This window comes from Planococcus citri, chromosome 1 (assembly GCF_950023065.1).
Source record: "Planococcus citri chromosome 1, ihPlaCitr1.1, whole genome shotgun sequence".
NCBI lineage: Eukaryota > Metazoa > Arthropoda > Insecta > Hemiptera > Pseudococcidae > Planococcus > Planococcus citri.
Genome location: NC_088677.1, coordinates 87,517,914 through 87,543,103, shown reverse-complemented (window position 1 = coordinate 87,543,103; position 25,190 = coordinate 87,517,914). Strand labels below are relative to the sequence as shown.

General features: G+C 34.2%; 1 protein-coding gene across 1 annotated transcript in view; it reads left to right on the top strand.

Annotated features, from left to right (window-relative positions):
• The window catches only part of LOC135839797 (homeobox protein Nkx-2.1), a 60,071-nt gene extending 52,007 nt beyond the window's left edge, over positions 1-8,064 (top strand). The window contains exon 5 of the mRNA XM_065356009.1: positions 1,351-8,064. Within this exon, the coding sequence (XP_065212081.1) occupies positions 1,351-1,692 (342 nt within the window). The 3' untranslated portion in view covers positions 1,693-8,064. The remainder of the gene's footprint in view (positions 1-1,350) is intronic.
• The last annotated feature ends 17,126 nt before the right edge of the window (positions 8,065-25,190 follow it).

Here is a 25,190-nt window from a genome sequence, read left to right as displayed (position 1 = left end):
ATTAAGTAATGTTTTTTGATCACAAATGCATTGATGTAAAAATCTGGAAAATTTACATCTTGTTTTATTCGACTTCCCAAATTGATCGACGATGATGTTTATGACAGAGAGGATTCGAACGAATGATTGGAGGGGGAGGGGGGAGATGCAAGAGAGTCAGAAATAAAAATACCTAATAAACGTTTAAAATGGCGACCCAGTGTTTCTGAAGATTTTGAAACTGGTTTTGTAAAAAGTGATTCAACATTTTTCAATGGATTTAATGAGTTATTGCATTTTTGGACTTTTTCAAGTAGATTTTTTGATGCTTGAAAATTTTAGAAAATTTTGGTAAGTTTGGATAAAAGCTCTAATAAATTTTTACGTCAAAAATTAAAAAATTAAATTTTTCTTTATGTGAGCAATTAATTTTTCCTGCCCCATCATTTTTCGAACAATGAGCTTAATCTATGAAAAGGGAAGCAAATTGGCCCGAACGAAGCGAGTGGGTGAAAAATGTGCAAAATTCATAATTTAGGAAACACGATGTAAAACATTAGGTATGTTTTGATAAGAGCGAGAATTGATTTTTTTTCTCCGGAGGCGTTGACATTTTTTTAAACTTTGAAACATACATTAATTTAGAAAATAGACATAGTGAGGATGAAAGCGTTTACAAATTCATTAGGTGGTCAAAAAATGAAAGAAAAAATTATTTCTGATGTTGAAAATGACCGAAATTAAATTCTTCAAAGAATTAATTGTATAAGAACTGAATTTAATTTTGGCCCTTGAGAATTTTTTCGAAACTGGAAAGGCCTCAAAACCGCCACCAATCAATTTGGGAAATGAAAAATATGACATTGATCAAATTTCAGTTCTTCAACTCAACTTTTGAAAATTTTGTTTTTAGAGCACATCAAAAAAATCTTCAAAGTTATACCTGCCTATTTTTAGGATTATTTTTTTTCTTCGAAATTTTGTCGTCATTCAATTTTTTTTGCTCATTGAGAAGACAACCCTGCCAAATACAAAATTTCTAAACTTCTTTTTGTTGTTGAAAAAGTGAAACCTTATTTTAGGGATTTTGGAGAAATAACTTTTTTGCTACAATCTAAGCTTTGAAAACGAATGAAGACCAAAGAAAAAGGGGAGTACAAAGGTTCATAATATTTTAATACGTACAAACCCCCCCTCCCTCCCAAAAAAAAATTGAGCAAAATCGTCGTACCTCGAACCCAAATTTGGACTAATTCTACATAAAATGACCCAAAAACCAATTCCACACCCACTCCAAAAATACATACCTACAATTTCAACCAAACACCTTCGAAAAAAAAATCTAACCCCACCCCCTTTGGCTCTTTTCAGTCGCAAAGTTCACCACGCCGGGTAGCTGTACCAGTACTGGTCAAAGACGGTAAACCATGTTCAAATTCGTCCGATTCTCAAAACCGAAGTCAAAGTCAACAATCCTTATCAAACCACTGCAACGCGCACAGTCCGAATTTAAACCAAATTAACGTCGCGCATCAGCAACAAAGCCAGCATCAGCAACTGCAACAACACCAACAACCCACGTGCAATAGTACCAGCGCCTTGTTATCAAATATGACTTATCAGAGACCGAATCTGCAGCATCACCATCACCATCAACAGCAATCTACCAATATGTGTTCCTCTTATTTACCTCTGCAGGGCAGAGCCTGGTAGTGTATACTTTTACTATCCTCTTTGTCTTTATTATAGATAATAAGTATACTCTTATAAATTATGATTTTTCCTCCTTTCTCTCTCTCTCTCTTTCTTTTTATCTATTTTTTTTTTGTTTCTTTCAAAAACATGCAAAATGCGCGCCAGGTCGTTTTATAAAATATAATTTTTTTTCTCCAGTGGTGACCTTTTGTGCGAAAATTTTTAGCAATAATCTTGCTCGATACCATCGTTGTTATGTAATAATTTGTTATCTTGTGATTATATTTATTGTATACATAGTTAGGCTGTTTTATTAGAAATGTTTTCCTTCGATTTTTTTGACTTATTTTTTTCCTTTCTCTTTTCCTTTCCTTTTTTTTTTTTTTTGTGGTCATTTGTATAAAAAAGAAAACTCGGTCGATATAATTTTTTCTAATACGCCGACTTCGTTATGTAATAATCGATCGATTGTTTTATACATTATGAAGTGAAGTAATGGATACCAAAAATTCACCAATTGTTTTTCCCCATTTATTTTCGGACATCAATTATTTTATTTTCCACTTTATAACGATGTACTACATACTAACAACACCGCGAAATTAATATTAAATGCGCCGGCTGATAATCGATTAACCTTCGTTATTTCATATCCCTCTTCTTTACTCGTCGTCATTAATTTCAATTTGTAATTGAAAAAAAAAGGATGTTTGTAGGTATATAATTTCTCTTTTCGTATTAACAGGGTGTGTTTGTGTAGGTGTCGTGAATTTTTTACTTTTTAATTCGAGCTGATCTGTTTTTCCTTTTTGAAATTTGGAGTCGTATTTAAAAAAGGACAGAATTATGACCTTTTTTTTGTCTTTTGTATTCGAAGACGTATGAAAATTTATGATAAATATTTTTTCTGCTATCAATATTGAATAATTTAAAGCTGTAAATAAATCAATAAAATAGGTAAAGTGTAACTGGGTAATTTACGTACACTCTTCCCTCTCTTCACTAACATAATGAGAAATATTAATCAAAGAAGTTTGAAAGCTCACTTGGGAAAGCTAAATTTTATTGACGAAACGTAGGGTTTTCCAAAAATGGTTTTCAAATAGAAAAAACTCACGAGAGAACCTCATCTCGATCACTGAGAAACCTATTTTGATAATTTGTTCATCACGATGCTGAGAATTCGTGAAGCAGCTCCTTACTTCAAAAGAAAAAATCATCACCCCAAACAAAGAACTAAGGGTCGTTCTAAGGAGTTTTAAATAATTCAAAAGGCATCCTTTTTCAAAAAAAAAAAAAAAAGTTGAAAAATCTAGGGCCACTTTTACTATTTTAAAAAAAGGTCTTCAAAATACAATAATGCAAAGATTTAGGCCAGAAAGAAGATGTCCAGAGTTGCAGCTGCCCAATCACATATTTCAATATTTCAACTTTTTCTTTGGAAAAAAAATTGGGCTCAAAAAATAAACTTTACCTCACTCATATATCGAATGCAGGCCTCAAAATGCATTAATGGTTGAAATATGTAATCGTACGAAAAAAAATTCTTAGAGTTGTAACTTCCCAGTCACAAAGTTTAAAATTTTTATGATAGATATTTTTTTGAAAAAAATTGGCATTTTAAAAGATAGAACTTTTTTCAATTCGAGTCAAAAATAACTTTCAGGCTTCAAAACACGTTGGAGTGGGGGAGGGGGGTTGGAATATGACTATTGAAAAAATATTTTTTAGAGTTTAAGTAGGTTGTAATCAATCGCTCATTTCAATTTTTCCCTCTTTTCTTTACAAATTTGGACCCAAAAAACAAACTTTTCCTCAGTCCCAACTCAAATAGAAAAAAATCCTCAAAAAACTTCGATGCAGCTGCTGAAATACGACCATAAGAAAGAAGCATCTCAGGGTTGTAACAGCCCAATCGCACATTTTAATATTTTAAGATGCATTTTGAAACTATTTGGGGGCCAAAACATACATGTTTTTTCAACCCAAGTCGAAAAAATCGCCCCAAAACACGTTGGCGATTAAAATGTGTCCATAAGAAAGAAGCTGCTCACAAGGGAACCGCATGAGCTGTCCACCTCCGATTTGAACGGGACCGCGATTTTTGGAAAGAGCATGTTCTAAAATGCCCAAATCCAAATTTTCAGCTGCCCAAGTTCATTTTTCTATTTTTGGCGAATTTTTGAAAACCCAAAATTGACTATTTTGGTGATTTATGCTTTTTTTTTAAAAAGTACATACTTGATCAGTAAAAATGTTCAAAATAAGTCCTAAAACTAATATTATAACCCCCCAAATCCAAATTTCACCATTTCCAGCCATTCTGGAGGCTCCAGCGCTATTTTTCAATTTCTCCAGAATTTTAAATTGGCTCCAGAAGGCGTGAATATGAAGTTGGGCAGCTGAAAATCGAGTTGTGTGTCATACTCGACCTGCTTAACGAATTTATTCACATTTCAGCCGATTCTGGAGGAGACACCTCAAGAGTGGTTTTTTGACCAGCTTTTTTTCAAAATAAAAATATAAAAAAACCAAAAATTTCCCGTATACGAGAAAATTTTCGATATTTGCGCGAATCGCAGTATTTTGTCATGAACTAACCCCACGAGGGCGAATGTCGCCATTTCCAGCAATTCTGGAGCCTCCAGCGCGATTTTTCAATTTCTCCAGGGGCTCCAGAAAGACTGGAAATGGGGAAATTCGCCCTCGTGGGCTTGATTAATGACGAAATACAGCGATTCGCGCATTTTTCAATAATTTTCTCGCAAACGAGAAATTTTTGATTTTTTTTTTTTTAATTGAAAAAAACTAGTCAAAAAACCACTCTTGAGGTGTCCCTCCCAAAACCGACTCAAATGTGGATAAACTTGTTTAACAGATCGAGTATAACATACAACTCGATTTTTAGCTGCCCAATTTCATATTCACGTCTTCTAGAGCAAATTAATAATTCTGGTGAACTTGAAAAATAGCGCTGGATGCTCCAGAATAGCTGGAAATGGCGAAATTTGGATTTGGGGGGTTAATATCAGTTTTAGGACTTATTTTGAACATTTTTACTGATCAAGAACGTACTTTTTTTTTAAAAAAAGCATAAATCACCAAAGTAGTCAATTTTGGGTTTTCAAAAATTCGCCAAAAATCGAAAAATGAACTTGGGCAGCTGAAAATTTGGATTTGGGGGTTTTAGAACATGCTCTTTCCAAAAATCGCGGTCCCGTTCATATCGGAGGCGGACAGCTCAAGAGGTTCCCTTGTCAGAGTTAAAAAACCCAATTACGTATTTCAAAAATTTGTGGAGGTTTTTTTTGATTTTCTCACTCAAAAGTCAAAGGTTCTAATTTGGAATTCGTGCATGGAAAAGAATAGGTATACTCTTAAATCTGTAGCTGTCCAAATAAGGTACATTTTATGGATTTCATGAGATTTTTGTAGAAATTTTCCCCACTCTGAAAACATGTACCAAATTAATTATCCCCATTATTGTAAAAATTAGACCTCTAAATGCGATTGTAATTTTTCATTACCCAATTTAGAAAGTTTTGGACTACTTTGAGAAATTCACAACCTCGTCGAACTCATCCAGGGTTATCGAGAGAGGGGCAAAGGGGACAGTTTGCCTCAGACCCACGCTTTCTGGAAGGCTCTGCAAAGAAGGGCCTGTGATGGAAGAAATACCTGTTTTTTTACTTCTCAAAACACACATTTTCGAAATCTTTTGGCCTTTTCTTTTTCAAAATTGAAATTAAAAAAAAAAAAATTGTATCACAAGTAGGTACCGTTTTTATGCCTCTAGAAATACAAATTTTCAAGAGCTTTCGCTCTCTCTGGAGCCTGTTATCTATACTTTTTCAAATTCTAAAATATTTTAAAAAACAAAAAATAAACTCCTCGCATAAAAAAACATCAATTTTGGTTTTCTCAAAATACAAATTTTCAAAAGTTTTCGGCCTCGCTTAGTTCGAGCGTGTGCTCTTTTTTTTCAAAATCAACTTCCTAAAAAAATTTTTTAGCCCTTTCGAAATCTAATTTTCAGAAACTTTTGTCCTTGCTTCGCTCGAGCCAATTTTTTTCTTATTTTAAAATTGAAAAATTCACATTTGGGCCTCCAAAAATCTAAAAACAGAAAATGAAAATTTTTTGTATTTTTTGCCTATATTAGTCGGCAAATTTTCAGTCCAACTCTCTCCTCCCCCTCTCACAAAAAACCTCTACATAGTTTCGTCTCTAGAAATGAGGCAAAATCTCGACGATCCTGCCTCCAGAATGCTTCGAAAAGGTTGTTTCAATGGCTATTTTGAAACTAAAAACTTTTTTTCCCGATTTGACAAAACTATTTGTGAAGCAAAAAAACTTGATTTAAAAAATTAAAAATCTAAAAAAAAATTTTCGATACTAATTTTGATTGAAAATGTTAAACTATAGGATAAAATATTATTTTAATAAGTATCACATACTCGACTCACTCCTTCCAAAAATTACGAGTACAATTGTTAAATTTTTCATTTCAAAATTACATATCGAAGTTTGGCGAATTTAAAGCAGACTACCGACCATTGTACAAAGAAGGAAAAGCATTTGTAAAACGTTAAGAAAAAAACCACTGTACATTTGTGACATGTACAAATCTAGTATTTGTGAAACTCTGATAAAAAAAATTATAGTAAGGTGTAAATTTTGCGCATACTTTATTAATATTAGGCGAAGTTTATAGGCGGTCCATCGATTACTCGCCAGGCGAGACAGAGCATAATTTGAAAACAGCAAATACTCATACAAATGAATCAAAATCCAGTGCAAGAATAATCATCTGTGATATCTATTTTTATCGACTTGCCTCTTGAAAGGAAAATACGCGAAATTATAACTCCCTTTCTCTTCTTCATCTTTGAATCAGAATAAATATAACAAAAATTAACAGAAGCGAGCCAAACCCCCTCCCTCCCCTCACAGCAGAAAAATTAAGTCGAAAAGTTGTATAAATTTTTGGGAAAATTTGGTGAGTTGGAAAAAGTTGGCAAGAAATTGAGTAAGCATGGATTGTAAATTTTCCGACTATTTCGCCCTCGGTTTGCTCGTACAAAATCAAAAATATTCTGTTCTCTTTTCGACTTTGGATTTTCAAAAAAAAAAAAAATCGAAGTTTTGATTTTTGATTTCAACGCTGTTGAATATGAAAGTATCATTTTTTTTTGATTATTTAAAATTATTCAAGATTTTTGTTTCTAATACACCCCCCCTCCAGAATTTGTTCGAATCACATCTGAAGAACTAGCACGAAGAATACTGGAGTGATCTTGTGACGTGGTGGATGGGGGGGGGGTCTGGGATATAAAGGTAGGAAAATCTTGCGGAAAAAGTCGATACAATTTCAGTCTACTTCCCCCTCCCCCCCTTTCGACACATCACTTTCGTCACGCCTGTAAAAATTAACATTAAAAACGGAGAGAAAACTATGAAAAATTGATCTACACTCAAATTTACATATATAAATCCTCACTAGCCGAAAAACTTCGCCAATAAACTAGTCATACATATAATTTACTTGAGAACTTACGAGTATTCTATACTTCGTGTGCAATGGATTACGAGAGACAATCGTTTTTAGTAAATAAGCAGCAGTTTTTTCTTTTCTTTTTTTTTTAATAGCAACCTACTAAGTATAGAAAGTCAGTCAACACGAGTTAAATTAACTGACTTTTGACTATATCGATTTACCTATCAAATTATTTAAAAAAATAAACCAACAAAAAAAATGTTTGAAAAAATACGAGAATAAGTATATTAAAAAAAGGGCCATTTTATATACAAAATTGACATTTTTCATTTTTTTCTAAACTTTTAATCTAGTCTCCAAAATTATTCTAAACACAAGCTGGATCTAGGTTGAGTTACCTTCTTTTTTCACTGTAGGTATAGGTACTTATAGGCCTACGTGAAACCAAAAGAATTATTCAAGTCGACCGTTTTTATAGGCATACGCAGATGAAATAAGGTCCAAGGTCCCTATTATAAAATGAGTACCTAGTTCAAAAAATGGGTATAATCTTTTGCTCGTAGTTATAGGTATAACACCAGGATTGTTTCTGTTTCAGTTTCACTATACGTTCAAATGTATAAGTATAACTTATTTAAAATAAAATCTTTTTTCTCTCTACTTCCCAGTCTCTATTCTCCCCTTGATATTTTTCTGCCCCCTCCCCCCCAAATAGTATTAGAACGTTTGTTAATGTATATAAATTTGTAGATAGTTTTGTGTTATCATGTATAAGTAGTATATTTTGTAAATAATTTCTTGTTTTAAATATTCATAAATATGAAATCGAACAAAACGTCGATATGCGAAAAAAAAAAGAATCAAAACAGAAATAAAACATCCTTGAATTTCCATATTGTCTTTGTAGTTTTTTTTTTTCAATAGTTCGCTGATTTTGAATAATATGGCATGAACACAGGAGAGCAAAGGGGGGTGAAGTAGGTAACATTTTGTTGGGGGAGGGGGAGTTCATGCGATTGTGAATCACACGAGCATAGAGTGACAAAACAATGAGCCCCCAGGATTGAGAAATCATCTCTAATAAAGTTTCTAATTTTCAGATTATAGACCTTCTCATCTCCATAAACGCTCGCTCGTATTGCTCGTAAAACATTTTTTAATACGTATTTATACCCATAGGCACATTATAAGATACAAAAGACTCAGTATGGGGTGACTTTGAGGGATGATTTGAACAAATCTGAACAGCATAAAGTCGCCAAGAGCCGCCTACAAAATTAGTTCATTTATAACGCAAACATCGGTGAAGCGAACAATAAAACGTGTAAAGGCGGTAGCGCAGGCACTCTTCTGGTACCTACTACCTATACTATACACCTTTACCTAATAGTATATACCTATCTGGTAGCTGGAGCTATGACAAAGAGATAAGAAAATTTATAGAATAAAAGCATTGTTACAAAAACGGCAATATAAAAGACTTGCGCTCTGCTCCATTGTATACGAATACAATGGCGGCGACTGTTTAAAAGGCGGAGCTTGTTATTGATAAACTATACACTTACACAGGCTACACAGTTGTTACATCGCCGTGTAAAACGCTACAAAGTGTTGGAAATTATTAGGTAAGTGAGAGGATCCCTAAAACTGTGTACTGTGTGTCATCTGTACGAGTATCTGTCTGTACAAAGAGTATGTATAGACAGGTTGGTGAAGTGGTACAGAATTTTAGACTTATCTCTGTTAGTCTATGAATTCGGAATTGGAATTTGGCTTGAGCTGCAGAGCTGAAAAGTCAGCTCGTAATCGAGTGGATTGAATTTTGAAGTGTAAGTAGGTATTAAGTAATCTGATTAGTAACATTTTTTGGCAATAAGAATTTACACAGCTTGCAATTTTTTTTTCTCAAATGAAAAATAACTTCATTGAAGAGATCAGAGAGATGAAAAGTACAGAGGGCGAGTTCAAAATTAGACTATTTTTTCATTTTGTCCAAAAATAAATATCATTCACACCAACGTACCAAAAAAAAGAGAGAGAAATTTGCTCACAATAATATTCAGATGACAACTTGAAGCACAATTTTTTCGGTAAGTATACACTAAGTTATATCCCTAAGACTACATTTTCAGCTGCTCTATGACTACTTCGATATTGTACGATTTCCCTTGAGGGAAAAATCACAAAAAATCGTATCCAATCTCAACACTCGCGCATATCACGATCATTTTCATCCTAATTCAGCCCCCTCCCCTCCCCCCCAAAAAAATTCAAACCGATTGAATTAAAATTCGGTAGGTACGAATAATAAGGTACCAAGGTAATGATTAGGAACCTCATGAAGTGTCCCCTGGGGATTTGGATGGAAAGTAGTCTTAGCGGTAGATCTTGGCCCAAGTACCACACCATTCAAATTTTAGCCGCCAGTTTCGAGTTGCGAGTTCCCACAGTGAAATTTTGAATTTTAAAAATATTTACCCCGACGCTTACGTTTTTCCCACGGTGTTGTCGTGGGAAAATTTTGACCCACGCGCTCGACCAAGGAACATGTTTAATTTTATTTTCAACTAAATTTTACACGTTATATATTTTGAAGACTAATTCAAATTCTTCATTTTTCATGATAATTTGAACAATTTTTGAAAGATGTACTTAATATGAAAAATTTAGCTGAATGGGAAAGTGAAAGAAGTCCCTTGTGCAAGCGCGTGGGTCCGAATTTTACCACGACAACTGCGTAGGAAAAACCTGAGCGTCGGGGTAGCGATGTATGAAAATTTTACTAAAAAGAACCACTTGAACATAAACCACATTATTTCAACATAACTATGCTCTAACAACACTGTAACCAAAAGTTAAGGCACGCATAAATTCATTTTTAGATTTTTGATGAATTTTTGAAAATTCAAAAAAATTATCTAACATTGCTTACAAATTCTCAATTTCTTTATGAAATGAGTGGAAATAATTACTTCATTTCAACCATGAACCCTCAAGAGTATTTAATTCGAGGTTCGAAAATGCATTTTTAAGCAACGCGTAACTTCGTAACGATAATGATTTAAAAAAATAATAGGCAGATACGATTATTTTTTGAACTACACTCTGCATGAACACTCAACTTGAAATCAAGTCGTTTCAGGTCAACAAAGCCCCCCGAAAGTGGATTTCCAATTTTCAGCGAGTTGATTTTTCTTGTAACTTTCATAGAGAAAAATAAGGTGATATTCGTATTCAGCGCTCCATATATGTACTTACCTAATCAAATCCTAATAAACCTATGTCACACGATTTCTTAAATTTTCAGGAAAATGGGTCCGATGGTGTGGGGAGGGGGGGTTGGAGAAGCCAAATCAAAAAAATGAGTTGATATATGTGTTCAGTGCTATCGAAAACATAGGAAACGACGTGTCACACGATATTGGACATTTTATGCTTGGACCAAAATTTTGGGCTTCGACCCCCCCCCTCCTCTACCTCTGTCCTCCACCATCTCTTCCCATGGTTTTACGAATCCCATCGTGAAAAGTTTCCTAGTTGTAAATACTCTTTTCGTGGAAATGTACAGTTCCTTGATTTTTTAAAAATTTTAAATTATACCTTCAAAATTTGGTAAGTTTTTGAAAACTGAGCTTGCAAAAAATCTGAACTTTGTACTTTTGAAATTTTTGGCGTATATGTTACCATCGTCAATTACCTTTAAACCGTCTAGAAAAGATTCTCTCCAAATTGAACTCCAAAGTGGTCATCTTGGTGAAAAATTTCAAATGCTGAAAAAATACCCCCCCCCCCCTCCTCCGTCTCTCCGCTCCTCCCTCCTTGCCTCTCTCCATTCCCAAGGAAAGTTGGAGAGCTGATGAGTGATTTTCATCGTTTCCGGACGTAAAAACCATGCAATTTTTATTTTACTCTTCGAATAAACGTTAAAATCCCGTTTTCACGATTTTAACAAAGTAAAATCTCAGAATTTGACCCAAAAAAGCTCAATTATGTATGAAAGTACAGGAAAAATCAAAAGAAAAATTGTCGAGCACTTTCTAGTATGTTTCAAAATATGTAAATTCTTCAATTTATTTGAAAAATATGCATAAACGCCTTTTTTAGGGGTGCCTAAAGTGGAGTGCTCTAAAAAAAAGTTCAAAATTACAAATGAATCGGTCAGTATGGAAAGGTAACAAGTCACATTTTTGAAAAAAAAATTTTTTGCGGAAATGGGGGTTTCAAAGTATGGCGGGTCGACTGGTGATGTAAGATTTCCGCAAAACTGCCGGGAAAGTGGTATTTGGGCGCAGAAAAAGGGCGGATCCGCATTTATGACTTTTTTGTAAAACTTTTTAAATTCCTTGAAACATAACTAACATTTTTGAGAAGACCATTTTTTGAAATTTAAGTTAATCTCTGAACTGAAAAATGATGAAAAAATTAACAACTTCGGCAAAAAGTCTTAGAACTCAAGGGGTTTTTGGTCAATTTAAACGAGATAGCATGATGTACTTAGATGTAGAATCAAGCCCCATTCGTGCCCGAGAAATTTCGAAAGAAATTTTGTCAATTCGGTGCAGAAAGGGTCTAAGTCCCATTTGTTTAGGCAGCAACAGCACTGGCGCACGTGAATATTTTTTTTTGGAAACTGCGCTAAAAGTTGTGTCTTGGGGTCCTCTTTCAATGACCTTAAGCATGTTTACTGAAATTTTTTGATTTTTGAATGAATCAGTTTTTTGTTATTCCTGAAAAACGCAAAAATGGACTTATGCCCTTTCCATACTGACCGATTCAAATATAGAGGAAGTTTAATTAAACTTTTTCATATGAAATATATAGGTACCTATAATGTATATTTCAAAACGTTACGTTTGGCGAAAATCGCAGGTTTCTAGTTTTCCAGGGGTTCCCAAAATACCTATCGAAATTACGAAAAATTGAAAAATTGGAAAATTGGATTTTCGAGTACCAGCAGAAAGTTTTATTGAGCTCAAAATTTGGTAGGATGAAGGTCTTTTAGATACTAATAAACTGTAAACAGCTTTTCAGCAGGGTTCAAAGGGCTAGATTCAAAATGATGGTTCTAAAATTTTCCAAAAATTAATTCCCCCTCCCCTTTCTGCCCCAAGGGTCGAAAATGGGAAAATCACCTCTCATAACGTTTATTACAGGTTCAAACAGATACTTTATCTACGCTAAAAAAGTTTTTGAAAATAATACTCAGTGGTTCCTATAAAAATTCTTCTATTATTCACAATTTTGGGAACCCCTGGATATGAGCCCAAAAAATGGCCATTTTGGGTCAACTAAACACGGATTCGTATTTGGGACATTTATTGAAATATTTTAAGAGTGGTCGAGTCGATAACTGTCTTGTGCCAAAAATGGCTTTATCACGACTCCTCCTCTAAAAAAAAATAAACGTCGGTCATTTGGGCGGTAGGAACGAAAAAAAGCAAAAATTAGCTACGTTACCTTGAAAGTTTAAACACAACAAAAAACTACAAAAAACGCGCTTTTTATAAGATATCAATTTTTTGAGCTTGTTGCACAGATTTTTGAGCTCTACAAAAAATATAATTATGTACCTAGCTACCTACATACCTATAATATGTACATTCATTGGAGTAGCAACAGCAATTTTTTTTTTTATTTCATGATGGGCCTCCTTCTTATTTTTTCGCACAAATTTTCAACATTTTTACCCCCCCCCCCTCTCCCGTATCCTCAACAACTCTAAATAATACATCTTTTTTGAAAAAAAGCCACATACTCACATACCTCAAATCCATGGGGCGGTTCTGAATCAAGACTACGTGTCCTATAGGAAAAGGGGAGGGAGAAAACCCCCTTCACTCAATGAAATAAATTCATCACAAAAAAATCAAAATTCGAAAAAAATAAAAAAATAAATGAATTTTATTTTGCTATGAGTGTGATTTTTATCAACTTTTTTTCATGAAATACGTCAGAAAGAGGTGAAAATAAAACAACTGAATAAATTCAAACTTTTTTTGATGTTTAGAAATGAAAATTGAATTTTTTCGAATTTCGATTTTTGTGTGATGAGTTCATTTCACCGAGTGAAGGGGTTTTTACAACTTTTTCAACGGATACGTAAAAATAGGGGCAAAATGGGCCAACTTCCCAGTCAAAACTTTTTTTCATGTTTTAAATCGAAAAATCGCATTTTTTCGCAAACTTTCAATTTTTTTAAACCGACTTTACGAAATAATGCCATTTTAATTTTTTAATATGTTGTTCAGCATGAAAAGTTGTCCATAATTTATTTTTTTCAGAAATTTTTTTGGAGTCGGAACGATATAAAACTACGTTTTCAAACTTTACGAGCTGATTTAACCCTTAACTATTGGAAAAAGTTCCATTTTGGTAGGTATCGCGCCCGCTCCACCGCATTTCCTGTGTTACTAATTGACTATTCTGTATAAAAATAACTTCAGAAACGTGAAGGACCCATTTCTAATTTCATCACAATGTTGAATGATCTTCAAATCAATCCTAAAACACTCATCCAAAAACCAATATTATATCCCCCTTGGCTCCTCAAACCTCCTCAAGTCAATACACAACTTATTAACCACTCAAAAAATAGCCACTCTCCACTAGTAATAAAACAAAACTATCTTGAACTCTCATCAGAATACAAAAAATTCAATCTCTGCTTTACAGATGGATCAAAAATACCAACACTTCATTCAGGGTATGCCTACTCTATTAATGATAAAATTTCAAATTTTAAAATCCATAACTGCCCTTCAATCTACACTGCCGAACTCGCAGCTATTTTCCACTGGCTCCATGATATATTCACTTATGAATCAGAAAATAAGTCTTTCTTAATTCAAAGTAATCCCCTCAGCTCACTAACTGATATCTAAAACCTATTTTCTGACTCCCCCCCCCCAATTCAAAATATCCATAAAACTCCATTTGATTTACAAAATTCAAACTTCTCCATCCAGTTTATGTATATTGTACTCAGCCAGGTTGGAATCACAGGAAATGAAATTGTAGATAAAAATGCAAAATCTGCCACTACTCTTTCTCCTCTCACATTTATCACAGCTGACGACCTTAAATCTATCTTTATACCCAAAACACACTTGAGAAATGACAAAACTTTTGGTCCCTCCAAACTACTCAGCCTTGGAAAAACCTATCTCAACTAAATAAACTCGAAGAAATCATTATAACCAGATTGAGAATTGGCCACACAAAAATCACCCACAATCACCTCTATGAAAAGGCCCCAAAACCCACATGCCTGTTCTGCATGTCAGAACTCATATCTGTCCAACACTTACTATTTCACTGTCCCTCCTTACATCAGCACAGACTATCCCTACAAATAGATGAAAGATCCCTATTCATACCAGACCACCCTTCCAAAATTAAAAAATTATTAGACCTAATTAATAAACTTGACCTTAACAACTAGATTTAAATCTCACATGACGGGTGTAATAATCAAGTAATTACAAACACATAAAAAAAAAAAAAAAATATGGCCCGAGCAAAAGTTTTTAAAAGTTTGTTTTTTTTAAGAATTTGATTTTGAATAAAATAATGATCACGCCCGAGCGAAGCGAGAGCAAGCACTTTTGAAAATTTGTATTTTGAGAAAATTATTAAAAAATATGATTTTTTTATGCGAGGAGTTTATTTTTTGACTTTTAAAATTTATAACTGGGACGATTTTTTCAGGATGTTAATTGTGAAGAAGAAAATAGAGCAGGTCAAAGTGAGAGGTGAAAATTTGTACTTCGAGAGGCATAAAATTGATATACATCTTACTTTTTATGCGAGAAGTATATTTTTTCAAAAATTAAATGATATTTTTTTTAGAAATTTCAATTTTGAATTCTTAGACCTGATTAAAAAATTGGACCTTAACTCGATTTAAATCTCACACGAAGGGTGTAATAATCAAGTAATTACAAACACCCAAAAAAGAAGAAAAAAGTATTCAGTGGGTTTCAAAACATACATTTTGATACCCTATACGATATTTTTCAAAATTTCAAAATTTACTTCCTCCCCACAGCCTGTAATTTTGGATTTAGGGTAAAATGGGCTCCAATAATGAATTTGGCTACTCAAAAACACCCCTTACACCAATTTTCAGCGTCTATTTCAATAACCGTTGAGTTTTGACAATTCGGACTTTGGGATCACGTATGCAGGTACTTTCAAATACCTACTCACGACCTTAAATATTATTTGAGATTTCACCAACTACCAACCCATGTATGAAAATTCTACTCACCAATATAGGAAAAAAAGGCTGGTAAAAGATTACGGTAAACACACAAAGCTAACCCAGCGGTTTGCAGTTCATTTCTGTAACAGAGTGGTAAAAAAAATCAAAAATTAACTCAAAACCTCAATAAAGTATACTCGGTATCGTACAATTATCTTAATACAGTCCCCATTAAGGTTAATTCACGGACAAACGAGATAAAAAAACCTGGGCCATTTTGCGGCGAAAAGGTCTAGGGTTAGATTTATTAACGCGTATCGAATTGGCCAGCAAAGAATAACGAGTGTGCGAAAAGTAATATGCGAAAAAAAACCACGTAGCAATAGCAACCCTTACGTCCGCCATCCAGCAGCCACCCGTTGACCACACAACTCATTTAAATATTTGGTGGCAGAAGGCAGCAGGCAGCATGCAGCAAAAACTATTTAAAAAGTTTAAAAGTTTAATGGTCAAGCGGGCGTGATTATAAGAGGGTCTCGGTTTATACGCGTAGGGTACCGAGCTGTGGACGCGGTGAAGACATGGGGGAGTACCTATAATATGGTCTGTATAGGGTGGATAGCCAGAGAGATTCGCATCTGGACTGGACATCGAGTTATTTATTCGCTTTAGTAAATGTCTCAACGCGTTTACAGTTTACTGTATATAAGGGATATAAGATGCGCTAGGTGAATGGGGGTGTGAGGGGGGCTGTATGGATAAAACTTTCGATGGGGAGTGTCCCTGACAGGCCGAAAGATACCAGCGGACCCATATCACCGGCCTCATATACTATACGATTAACATTTATTAATTCGACCGAGAGCTCGCCCCCGGTTTTTACGATGATGACGGTGCTGTGGTGGAGACGGTGACGGTGACGGTGACGGTGGATGGCGATGACGACGACGCGGGGCAGCTCCCTCTTTTTTTTATTATTTTATTTTCAGTATAAAATTAGCGCCACGCTGCTGGCCATTGTTGTCGTTCGATTTGTTCGGCGCGGAGGGTCATTTTTCCTTCTTGCTCTATCGAATTTGTATATACAGTACGTTGTTGTAATTGACATCATTAATTTGTCGTCGACAATTTTCAACGTCAATTTGTTATGACTATTCTGTCCGAAACGTATCCGATGTAGATAGATAGATACGTGCGGTTATATGTACTTTCCTTTTTGAAAATGGTTTTTTCATTTTACAACGAGGTACTCGTGTATTCATTATCGGTGTTCAAATTACGCTGTGTGGCAAAAATTAACGCAGATTAATATAAAATTGAAATCAATTTACCTAATCTACATACTTCTGCAAAACAATAATGATCAAAAATGGGAAAATTGTGACATTTTCTGACAGGTTTGCCAAAACTGATGTAGTAACTTGTGCTGGTGGAATCTGATTGTGAGAGAGAGAATACTTGAAAATTCCACTTTTAAATGAACTGCTCAGATCAAACTGAACTGAAAATGCCTGAAAAATATCTTAGTTTTCGAAGGGAGGGAAAGGGACGAAAATTGATTCAAAATTGGTGGACAGGAAGGAGTGGAATCAACATTTTTTTGGGTTTAAGTTTTCTACAGGCATCAATGGATAACTCAAGTTGAAAAAAAAATTTCTGGAGGATTTTTTTTGGATTAAGGGATGGATCTCTGGAAAATTGGTGAGCTTTCTGTTTTGATTCTGAATAATTTTTGTCCTTTTGAATGAGGTTTGATTTTGCTTAAATCACAAACAACTGAATCTGAAGATTTTTTGCATATTTTTCAAAGTGGCTTAGATTTGCCTTTTCAGCGATTTCGACTTTTCAGCCACCCCTCACCCTTACTAACAAAAAAAATAGGTTTCCGCATATTTTTTAACGGTTTTTGAAAATTATGAACCTTGAAGGAGTTATCTAACTTACAAACGATGTAAAATGCTTTTTAAAATGTAGGTAATATCAATTTTCCCTTCCCCCACCAAACCACCTATTTAGAACAAAATTCATTTTAAAAAATTGAAAATATTCAAGTACATAGCATATCAATAAATTGTGGCCTCAGGTCGAAAATAGGATTAAGACAAGACATTTATTTTTAAAGTGCTTACAACACAAGAATATTTTGGTTTTAAAAGCACTTATACTATTTTAGTTTTTCGATTTGACTTCTCCAAGTTATTCACCACTACTGTCAGACATGATCAGAATTCTAAAAAAGTTGAAATGAGACTCTTTAGTGTGTCTCTAGCCTCCAAATTCTGAAAAAAAGTTTGGAAAATCGTATTTGCACAGTTTAAATATCATGAAGTAAATATTTTTCTAGACTATTGAAGAGAACTTGTAATAAAATAATTGAACAAAATTGAGGACCCAACCATTTCATTTTTAATTCGATTTCACCTTATAATGGGTACCTACGTACTACCTAGACCTACTACCTAGGTCAAAAAAGAGGCCTCTCAGCAGCTTTTCTGGCGAATTTCAGCTGACACCTCAAGAGATTTTCTCAATCATAAAAATTATGGAATTCAACCGGAAATAACGAAATTTGCCTAGTTCAATGAAGAAGAGCTGTTGCAAGGGGAAGGGGCTTAGAATTGGCCCAAACAAATTTTTACGAGCGATTTGGGTAAGTACTTTTAGATGAACAGCTAATATTTTGGCGGAAATAGGACTTTTGACAATTTTACTAAAAATGAACATTTTTTGACAGTTGTGCCAAAATGCCAAAAATTGGTGTTTTTTGACATTCTCCCCCCAAAAATTGACACTAACATTTTTTTCAAAAATTGGCAATTTTTGAGAATTTTTCCAAAAATTAACACTTTTTGACCATTTTTCTAAAAACTGACACTTTTTGACAATTTTTCCAACAGTTAACACTTTTATCAACTTTTCTAAAAATTGACACTTTTTGACCATTTTACAAAAAATTGACTCTTTTTGACGATATTTTCAAAAATTGACTCTTTTTGACAATATTTTCAAAAATTGACTCTTTTTGACAACTTTCCCAAAAATTTAACACTTTTTGACCATTTTCCTGAAAACTGACACTTTTTGACAATTTTTCCAAAAGTCAACACTTTTGTCAAATTTTCTAAAAATTGACACTTTTTGACCATTTTACAAAAAATTGACTCTTTTTGACAATGTTTTCAAAAATTGACACTTCTTGACAACTTTTCCAAAAATCTAACACTTTTTGACCATTTTTCCAAAAGTCAAGACTTCTTGTCAACTTTTCTAAAAATTGATATCTACTTTTTGACACGTTTACCAAAAATTGATGCCGTTTGACAATTTTTCCAAAAGTCAACGCTTCTTGTCAACTTTTCCAAAAATTGATATTTTTTGACCATTTTACAAAAAATTGACTCTTTTTGACAATGTTTTCAAACATTGACACTTTTTGAGAACTTTTCCAAAAATTAGCACTTTTTGACCATTTTTCTAAACATTGACACTTTTTGACAACTTTTCCTAAAGTCAACGCTTCTTGTCAACTTTTGTAAAAATTGACACTTTTTGACACTTTTACCAAAAATTGACGCTGTTTGACAAGTTTTCCAAAAATTGATATTTTTTTGACCATTTTACAAAAAACTGACACTTTTTGACAACTTTACCAAAAATTGACTCTTTTTGACAATGTTTCCAAAAATTGACTCTTTTTGACAAATTTTTTCAAGAATCGACACTTTTTGTCAACTTTTTTAAAAATTGACACTTTTTGACACTCTTACCAAAAACTGACGCTTTTTGACAACTTTTTCAAAAATTAACGCTTTCTGACACTTTTTCCAAAAATTGACTCTTTTTGACACTTTTTTTTTTTAAAAACTGACTCTTTTTGACACTTTTTGACATCTTTTTCAAAAATTGGCTGTTTTTGACAATGTTTTCAAAAATTGACTCTTTTTGACAAATTTTTCAAAAAATTGACACTTTTTGTCAACTTTTTTAAAAATTGATACTTTTTGACACTTTTACCAAAAACTCACGCTTTTTGACAATTTTTCCAAAAATTGACGCTTTCTGATACTTTTTCCAAAAATTGGCATTTTTTGACCATTTTTTAAAAAATTGATACTTTTTCATAATTTTTGGACATTTTTGGAGAATTTTTAAAAAAGTTTACACTTTTTGACTAGGGCAAATTTGACTAAAAAAGGGACTTTTCTTGGTAACTTAGTAACAAAAACAGGATCTTGAATGTTTGGGGGAGGGGGTACAACAAATTATGGACTTACAACTTAAGACCCCATTCCCCCCCCCCCAATAGAAAAGCTCTGGTTTTTAGGAATTGAATGATTTTAGTGTTTTCCAATTTCCAATATCATTCTAAACATATTTTTACAATGTTTCATTAAATCAAATGAGAACGATCAACTTGCATCAGAAAAATGAGGAATCAAGATATCAACAAAATTAGCTGATAAGTATTCGTGCTCAGTGCTTCCTACAATGACGAATCAATATGTCACATGATATTCAACATTTTTTTAAATTTTTTGATCAAAATTTCAGGACTCCGTACCCTTCCACCTCCGTGGTTTTTCAAACCCCATTTTGAAAAGTTCATACTTAGTTAGTTGTAAATTGTAAACAGTTTTTTTTTATGGAAAATTTCAAAAGTACCAAAAAATTTTCATAAAAACTGAAAAATATGAAAGAATTTGTTGGGTGAGGGGGGGGGGGAAAGAGGGAATGAAATTTGACAGAAAAAGCTTTCAAGCAATTGCAAAAAACAGGACTTGTTTGGCAAACTTTGAAACAAAAAGAGGACTTTTTTTATGCAAGCGAGGCAAAAATCAATGCCTTTTCTTCCTGAGAATTTCGACAAAAAAAATTGACACTCCCTAAAAATTTTCAATTAAAAAAAAAACGAAATTTTTTGGCAATTTGACGCTTTTTGATAACTTTTCCAAAACACTGACACATTGACTTAAGGGTAAATTTGGCTGTTTGGCAATTTTGAAACAAAAAGAGTACTTTTTTTGAACATGTGAGGCAAAAATTATCATTTTTTTTTGGATATTTGGAACGAGGAGCGGAGGACATAAAAATTATGAAGTTACAACTTTCGAAAATTAACGTACCCCCCCTCCCCCCTACTTTGAAAGTGACAAAAAGACCAGATTGTATTTACATTCTAGTCGAATTCCAAATCATGCATCAAGATGAATGATGGAAATGAATCAAGGAGCTGGAATTAAGGCTTCCTGAGCTCAGCGATGAATATGGGTAAGTAAAATACACACTTTCATCTCATATTACATTAAAATTCAAGTCACTTATGAAGTTCTTTGTCAATTTTCAACATTTTTGGAACCAAACCTAAATACTAATATATTGTTAAGATGCAGGCTGTCGTCCTTCCATTGTTTAAAGGGGGTGATTCCTTGGCGGTTTCTTCATATCGACCCATTTCAATTTTGTCTTCAGTTGGTAAAGTCTTTGAAACTGTGGTCAAGCAACAACTGGTAAATTATCTCATGGATAGGGAGTTTTTTGCTGATCTACAGTTTGGTTTTCTCCCAGGCAGAAGCACAGAGAAGGCGCTGCTGTTTCACGTGGACTTGGTTGTGCGTGAGATGGAGGCTGGTAAGTGTGTAGCAGCCGTGTATATTGATATTGCTAAGGCTTTTGATACGGTAGACCATGAAATTCTTTTGGAAATTATGAAAAACTGTGGATTGGATAACTTGGCTGTGGAGTGGTTTCGATCGTATCTGTCTGGGAGAACTCAAAGTGTGCGGGTTGGGGAATCGCTGAGTGAAGTGGTGCCTGTTGTTCGTGGAATTCCGCAGGGTAGTATCTTGGGACCATACCTCTTCTTGATTTATATCAACGAGTTGCTTAAATTGCCCTTGAAGGGTACTGTAAGTGCTTTTGCGGATGATACTGTCCTCATTGTGTCTGCTGGCTCTGAAGATGAACTGACAAATGCGTTGAATGGAGATCTACATAAAATCAGTCTTTGGTTTTCTCAGCATGGGCTCAGGGTTAATGCTGATAAGTCTAAGCTTGTTGTTTTTGGTTTTCAAAATCGGTGTGTGCGTGACTTAAGTGGCAAGGTTTTCCTCCATGAGAGTGAATGTGGTGCTGTCTGCTCCTGTCCAGCCCTGATACAGGTGGAGAAACAGAGGTACCTAGGTGTATGGATAGATCAGTGCTTGTCATGGAGAGAACACTGTTTGGTTTTGAGAGAAAAACTATCTAAAATTGTGTATCTGATTCGTTATTTGACTGGTTTGGTGTCTGGCGTTCATCTTCGGAGGTTCTATGTGGCTGTGTTTGAGGGTACTTTGAGATATGGGATTGCTGTATGGGGTGGTGCAGCTACATGCTGGATTCGGCCAATACTGATGCTCCAAAAGCGAGCCGCTCGGTTGGTCGCTGGTGTGCGCTGGGATGCCCCCTCTAAGCCAGTTTTCCTTTCTTTGGGTATCTTTAAGGTGAGGCAGATTTACTACATCACTGTGTTATCTCTGATGCACAGGTATAGAGACGCATTTGGCTATGCTGTGGGGGTGGGGCGTACTCGACGTGCTGAGTCTGGTATCATTCCACTTCCCGGCTGGAGAAGGTCAATGTCAAGGTCGGTTTTTCGTTATTTTGCTGCCCATCTGTATAACAGTTTGCCAGTTGAATATAAAAATGCAGGTATGAATGGTTTCAAGAGAATGATTGATGAGTATGTGTTAACCATTGTGGATGAATGAGTATTAGTACGTGTTAATTATTGTTGATGATTGAGTGTTAGCCTGATATTCCGAGCTGTTAGTCAAATTGTTTTGGAAAATTTGTTATTTATGTGTAACCACTCGCTCTCCGTTTCCTTCCTCTTTTGGCTGTTTTGTTTATCTGTGTATTTTTGTATTTTTATTTTTTATTTTTTTTTTTTTATATTTATATTTACTCTTATTTATTTTATTTTGTGTTTTTTTTTTCAAATCTTTTTTGGTTTTTGCATTTGTTATTATCCGAGTGTTGAGGAGAGAGCCGATCCCCCGCTCACCGAAAGGTACTGGTGGGTCGTTAAAGGTACATATTTATTAAGATTCATGTATGGAACGAATAAACAATAAACAATAAACAATAAACAATAAAAAATTTGGATTTGAGTTCATTTTTTTTCACTAATTATCAGGTATAGAACTAGTAACCAGCTAACCACCCTTGCTGGGGCGTCAAGCCCTCCTAGGGAACCTATCAAACGTGGATTTTTACAAATCTGCAAAGACAGCCACCATCGCAGTCAATAGCAGCACTTGAAATTACATCACACCCAAATAAGTACTAAATTCGATCGTTATAAAACGGAAAATTTCTTTCTCATATATCGTCTTATACATATATGTAGTCTTATCCGTCGTCGTCGTCGTCGTTGTGGTCGTCATCGTCGTCTCAGAGTCACTCATAGGTATAGAGGTATACAGTCAAAGCACTTGAAAAAAGTTGAAAATCACGTTGGAAAGACGTAATTCGAAATTCCCATTGTCTCTGGATTGCGTATTACATGCTTATTTGCTGGAAGAAATATTTTCAATTTACCTGTTCGTTGGTACAGTATACTCGTATAATGAGAGCCAGGCTAGGCAGGGTTGGGCGCGCATATATATATGTAGTATATCGGCGCGATCCACTTGACTAACAAAACCGGGGAGGTCTCACAGGGTGTTTGCACACCGGGAAATGCTCGCGATTAAAGGTGGTCTTAAAGGGCGGCATCTAAATCCCACCGAAGTCGAACGACTCGCGTTTAATTCACGATAAATCAACTGTACCAAAATATCGCCTTCTCACGAACATTACCGCCGCTATGACGAGCATTGTTTTCAAATGAGGGAGTAATGATCGCGTCGCCCGGTCTTCGGTTTTTGCACCGCCAAGTGCGACTCTGCGATCGAATTCCACTACAGTAATTTCTCGTTACCTACCGATGCTATATGTATCATATGTAGGTACATTTGTATGTACCATGTAATGTACCTCTCAGTCTCCCTCACTTCCAAAATCGTGTGAACGAATTTCTTCTCTATTTTTTTGCAACGACGACGACTACGACGACGACGAATCAATTTTTCATACAAGACTGGACATATGTGAACATATTCTTACTCGTATTGTTTCTTTCTCGAGTGTTGCTGGAGACCGATTTGATCAGACGATGTTTATGGACTCTACAGGAGAATGGCAACGTTGTTCCAAAGTCTGCACTCGAATTGATTCTGATTTCGATGAGATCCGTTCTGCAAAAAAAAAATAATAACAATAATGAATAATTAGTTATTTATAGTAACGAGATGAGATGTAATGGCATAATATACCCACGTAAGTTATATAGGATAGGTAAAGTTAATATTATTTCGAAGGTTCTTTTCATTTGTAAAATTTACCATAGGCAAGAGCAAAAGACATTACTTATTCAGTTTTTTTTCTCCATAGTCACCTAATCAATTACGACTATACGAATTAAATAAATAGCGATACAATATCCGAGCGATTATTTGTATTAACCTATAGCATTTTTTCGTGCGTAAGCTTCGAGCTATGTGACGGAATTTTCATATGTACTCGTATATGTAATGATTGGCTTATTTCTGCTGAATAACGCTTATAGCTGTTAATCCTACCCAATGATAATATCAAGTGGGCTAAGGTTTCCACTGGAGGGTAAACAGAATACAGAATACATCGTAGTTCCATATTAATCGACCTTCGAAAAATACCGTATCGATGATATAAAATTATGCGGAGGTTATAATGGGCCGGAAAATTATTTTGTTTGGCAAACTTAGCAAGAAAAGGAGAACTCGTATTAGGCAAGCAAGGTAAAAATAAATGCTTTTTGAAAGTTCTGGCAAAAAATCCACAAATTTTCTTAGCAATTTTGGCAAAAATTAAGATCATTTGACTATTTTATTAAAAAAACTTCTTCCTGAGAATTTTTGCGAAAAAACATTACAACTTTTTGTCATCTTTCTAAAAATTGATACTCTCTGACAATTTTCCTAAAATGGTAATTTTTTCAGTGAGGTTTAATTTTATGCTTTTCGGACGTTTTGGTAAAAAAAGAACATTCTAAGCAATTATGGCAAAAATTACTACTATTAAGTAATTGACTACATGTTTCATCAAAAAACTACTTCTTGAGAATTTTGACGAAAAACATTTAAACATTACAACATTTCAACAACTCGTCATTATTTTCAACAATTTTGCCAAAAACAGCATTTTTTGGAAAATCTTGGCAAGAATAGGACTGCTTGACAATTTTTGCAGGAATTAGCTTCTTTTTGATAATTTTACCAAAAATGGACCCTTTTTGATAACAAACTGTGCCAAAAATGGGCACTTCTTGACTATTTTCTCAAAAATTTACGTTTTTTGATATTTTTTCTCTGAAAATTGACGCTTTTTAAATGGACGAATTTAACAAAAAAAAAAAAAAAAAATGGCAAAGAATAGCTCTTTTGTTGGAAATTTCGGAAGAAAAAGAGGACTTTTGTTGACAGTAAAGGCCATTTTTACAAAGTATACAAAAAATCAAATTTTTTCAAAATCTGAATGGACTAATAATTTGTTTACTGCTCAGTGTGAATTTAATTCGACCCTAAACTCATTTTTTTAAATTATTGACTTGTCTGGTTCTTTCTGTGTGGTCTACAGTACTAACATCTATGAAGGTTTTTTCAATTTTGATTATATTTGCAGACAGATGGTTGATTTTAACTCAAAATAATTGATGAGTTGAAAATGTTTTTATATGATCTCTAATATCACCGC